Source organism: Engraulis encrasicolus, chromosome 23 (genome assembly GCF_034702125.1).
Source record: "Engraulis encrasicolus isolate BLACKSEA-1 chromosome 23, IST_EnEncr_1.0, whole genome shotgun sequence".
NCBI lineage: Eukaryota > Metazoa > Chordata > Actinopteri > Clupeiformes > Engraulidae > Engraulis > Engraulis encrasicolus.
This window is the reverse complement of record NC_085879.1, coordinates 42,638,595-42,643,594: the sequence shown is the minus strand read 5'-3', so window position 1 is coordinate 42,643,594 and position 5,000 is coordinate 42,638,595. Positions and strand designations below refer to the sequence as shown.

Here is a 5,000-nt window from a genome sequence, read left to right as displayed (position 1 = left end):
ATTTATATAGCGTCTTTCCATTCCTCAGAGCACTCAAAGCGCTTTACATTGTATGCCTCACATTCACCCATTCACACACCGGTGGCAGTGGCTGCCACCCAGGGCACCACCCTGCCAACAGGAGCAACTTGGGGTTAAGTATCTTGCTCAAGGATACATTGATGGGGTCAGGCAGAGTGGGGCTCGAACCTGCAAACTTCTGGTTGCCCAAACGGCCCCTGTACCACCTGAACCACCACCGCCCCAGTAGGAAGGTAAAACTAATTTATTTAACGCAAGGGGAGGTGCACAATGAGATTATTTCCAGAAATGGTACAGTATCTTATTCAACACTCAGAGAGTAGAAAACAACAGATTGAGTGTTAATCTGAACTCTCTGAGTGTCGAATTAACACTGGCTAAAAACATACTGTGTACTAATTGTAAAATTACAGATTGCATTACAGAGATCTGACTCATCTGTCAGTGATCAGTGATCAGCTACTCACAGTACTAATATAACTGACGTCCGTATTTACGTGCCATTACACTAGTGAGGTGCAGAGATGCGTACTAACAGCATTATTACACTCTAATGCATTGTGGGTAATCACTATGTCGCATAGCAACGGAGACAAGAGATCAGAACCCATAAACGCACAGCTAGCTATGGTATAGCTAAATATATTTGAAATAGCGGTTATACTTAACTTGATGCCGGTGTCATACGTATGACATAACAGTGTCATAGCAGTGTCAAAACAGTGTCATGACACAGTCATGGACGAGTCATTAACATGATGTCAATGTCATAAATGCTTTATGGTCATGAAAAGTTGACATTGTTCGGTCTGTCTTTACCATGGCCGAATGTCACTTAATGACAAAGTCAGCATATATCATGAAATGTATATGACATTGACATAATGTTTATGACACATCCATGACGGCGTTATGATACTGTAATATCATACATATGATGCCGGCGTCAAAGTAAAGTGTTACCGAGATAGTATATATTATTATATCTAAATTGTATGTGGAAAATGTGATATTTACATGAGTATGATAACCTCTGCCACGTTCATTGTTGTGTATGTGTGTGTGTGAGTTACACAAGTGTGTGAGTGTGTGGTATTAATTTATCATCAGCATTTCATGTCTGAAAGCTAAGTATATATGAAGAACCAGGTAATGATATTCAATATTTAAGCCAAAAACAAAGCTATAATCGATGCCTACGTGAACTCCTTAGTAGCCCTGACTTGCTGTTATCGTGTGTGTGTAGTGTATGTATGCGTGCGCGCGTGCGTGCGTGTGCCTTGGTTGCTTTTCATTTATCCCAATGATGTCCATGATGTACCTGTGAATTATCCCCCTAGTGCCTGTATAAAACTCCTACTATGCTAAAACAGTGGACATTGACTGTGAGACATGGACCTTAAAACCGGGTCAAATGTGATCCTTCATTTAGCCTTGATCTGGTCTTGGTTTGGTCCAGGTTTAGCCCAATTGTGGACTTGGTTTGTGGTGCCGATCCGTTCTTGTTTTTAGTGCCAATTTTGGTGCCGGTCTGTTATTGGTTTGGTCAGATTTGGCCTGAGTTTGACGCATACCTGCTTTGTTCTTGGTTTTGGTCGAGAATTGACTCAGGTTTGGCTATGCGGTCGTTAGACTATAGCTCGGGTTTAGGAGCGGCCAGATGTTTAGCCCTTGGCGTTGGCTGAATCCAGGCCAAAGTCAAGGCCTTACCTTCCCTCCTTAGCCGTGAACCAGGGTGCGTTCCAATATGTGGCCTTGCTTCCTCCACTTGTGCTTGTGGCCTCGTACCAGGAAGTAATATGTTATGATGACATCACTGACAACAGCATTATATTTCAATATCTTGTAAAAGCTCAATTGTAAAGTCATTTTCTCATTTGCAAATGGGATGGTGAATGAAAAACAGTCCCCTAAAAGTTGTTGTGGCTAGGCTGGCAGCTGGGAAACTTAATTGTTTTCTCCATGGAGAAGGGGCCAGGAGGCGGGGCGAGGTCACAAGCACAAGTGGAGGACGCAAGGTTGCATATTGGAACGCACCCCCAGTGTCTGTTATCACTGTTAGTGGAATGTGACAGCTGCTACTATTGTTCCTTTAAATTTCCACCCAAAGATGTACCAACCATAGACATATATATATATATATACAATATATGCGTACCATATATACGTCTATGCTACCAGGAAGTATCCAGTGTTGCAGTGCATGATGGGTAATAGCCATGTTACTAAATCGTAGTGCTGTAATTGTAATCTATCTCAGCCATCACGGTGTACGTATGCCTACAGTACATTCCTAGGAGTTAGTTGTCTAATGTGCTGAATCAATATATTAGTGATGTCATAAGTATATGAAAGGATGTATGTGTAAAAGTAGTTGTATTAAAGAGCAAGCAGTCTAAATTACCCAATGCAACTCCTGTGTCGTTGTTTAGTCTTTGAAAATTAAACTTGTCATTTTTTTCGCACACCTCAGCTGGCAGGTGCGTCGGCGATAGCCCACGGGTCACTCATCAGAAAAACATGCAAAAACTCCCGCACACTTCGTGATTTCGGTGTAAAATGCATTGTCCACAACAGTGTTTAACGGGGGGGGGAATAGGGTAAGAGCATGCACTCTCCCTAAACTGATACAACCTGAGCAACGTAGCACAAACCACAGAAATGGCAGATTTCGGTGGGAAACGTGCCGGTATTCTTCAGACAATAGACATCATTGTCGGATTAGCGGCATGTCTGACTAGCGCCATGTAACCGTGTTCAACAAAGTTATCAATTTCTTTCCTCGTGTCAAAGAGAAATGTTTTGACCCCTTTTTGGGTTGCTTTCAGGCTAAGTGGTCTACCATCTGTGAAGGCAGAGGCGCATCTTGCCACTAGGCAAGGCAGGCAGCCGCTTGGGCTCCCAAGCCCCTAGATAGTGAATAACAGCCCATATTTTAATACTGTAGTGGTGATTTTGGTGCAAATGTTCATTCTTTGGCATTTTCGCTTGGGGCCCCACCTGGACCTAGAACCGCCTCTGTGTGAAGGTGTGGGGGATGAGAGGGGAAAGTGAAAATGGATTTGTCCCTACAAGGAAAGGGAATAGGCAAAGAATGTAAGAGATATGTACTATGCATACAGGGGGCGCTACTGACCCTTACATTACATTACACTTAGATGATGCTTTTATCCAAAGCAACTCACAGTTATGTACACGGTGTCGGTTACAGTCCCTGGAGCAGTGTGTGGGGCTAAGTGCCTTGCTCATGGGCACCTCAGCCATGGCTGGTGGTGTAGGGAGTGGAAGGGTGGGATTCGAACCTGAATCTCTCTGACCTAAAGCCCATCTCCTTAACCACTTGGCCACAGCTGACCCATTTGGACACGGCTGAGCCACATATCACAGTATCACGTACACATATACACGGTTTGTCTTTTGTGTTGTGTAATTGTCTCATTCCTTATCACCTTGGCATCTCTCACTCATGTTATTGTAATGTTATCGTTATGTATTTTTACAAGAAGCTCATTTTCCTTTTTGCCTTACGTAGACTATCTTATTGTGTCACCCTTTAAAGTGAATCGAATTTGTTAGAAATCCGGGCGCTTTTGGGGGCTGCCTCCTTGCATGGGTGAGGTTATAAATGCAATTTCGTTTTGTGCAGTGTTCACTTGTGCACTGTGGAGTGCTGTGTCACAATGACAATCATGGGAGTTGGCGTTTCCCAGTTGGGCTTTCACTTTTGTAGTTCTTTTGCCCTCGTAGCCTAATGCTAGTTTGGAAAACTGAAAACATTGCAGCCAGTTAAACGTAAAAAAGTAAGTTGCCCTGCTGCCTTAAGTTTGTAAGTTAACTCAACTTGAGAAAGCCTCAAGTTGAGTTAAGCCTTGAGTTGAGTTAACTTACAAATATAAGGCAGCAGGGCACCTTACCTTGTTACTTTTAACTGGCTTGCAATGTTTCACAGTGTAATGCTAGTTTGCAAAACTGGAAACGTATCGCTAAATATGTCAGGGATAGTTGTTAGAACGTGGGTCTGATGTGGAAGAGCTATTATTGCCATAACTCAAACATGTCAGACTGGTTGATTTTACCATTCAAAGTGTGTTTGCTGAGGTCTGAATGATTCCGTGGTCCAAAATGAGGTTTGTGTGTCTACAGTATGTTTGAAATCGGTTTCGGTGTGTGTGCTGTCGGTGAAGCTCGCAGCTGTGTGTTAGTGTGTTTGTGCACATTCGTGCACATCCGTGCATACGTGCGTGCATGCGTGTGTGTGTGTGTTTCTATACATACTGTAGTACTACGTGTGTGTGCTTGTGCCATGGTGTGTGTTTTAAACGTGTCTTGAACCCTGACCCCCGTTCACAGGCAGCAGAGGCTGCTGATCCTGAGCCAGCACCTTCTCCTACTCCTCCACCTGTTGCTGATGCTGATGATGCTGCCGATGCTCCTGCTCCTGAGGTCGAGGTGGCGCCACCTGCTGTTGAGCCAATCGCAACTGCAGGCGCCGACCTGGCCACCACCACCCCAGCCAATACCACCACCACCACCAACACCTCCTCCACCCCGGAACCCCCCTCCTCCACCTCTACCTCCACAGAGCCCCCCCTCCCCATCACCACCACCACCACCGCCACCACCATCTCCAACTCCAACTCCACCTCCAGCCTCAACCAATCAGAGGCTGCGGCTCCTCCTGCTGCTGCTGCTGCTGCTGGGCCAATAAGGAACAGCCCTGCCCCAGAGCTTGCGCTAGCCCCGCCCCAGGTCCCAGAGCTCAGCCAATCAGAGGCAGCCACACCCACCATGGCTTCCGGGGCGGAGCCAAAGGTACCTCCTCCTTTCCGGTCTGCTACGTCACGTCGCGTCGGCTGTCGGGGTTGTCAGTTCGGCTCGACTTGGTTCGGTTGGACTTGCCCCCCCTTTCTCTCCCCCCCCCCCCACCACCACCACCTCCTCACTTCCGCCCAAAACACCTGTCACTCTGCTGCCACCCC

At 45.9% G+C, this 5,000-nt stretch overlaps 1 protein-coding gene across 1 annotated transcript in view; it reads left to right on the top strand.

Annotated features, from left to right (window-relative positions):
- LOC134439801 (tight junction protein ZO-1-like) overlaps nucleotides 1–5,000 on the top strand; it is a 175,958-nt gene that overhangs the window by 145,289 nt on the left and 25,669 nt on the right. Inside the window, exon 22 of the mRNA XM_063189708.1 lies at nucleotides 4,372–4,833. Coding sequence (XP_063045778.1) covers nucleotides 4,372–4,833 — 462 coding nt within the window. The remainder of the gene's footprint in view (nucleotides 1–4,371; nucleotides 4,834–5,000) is intronic.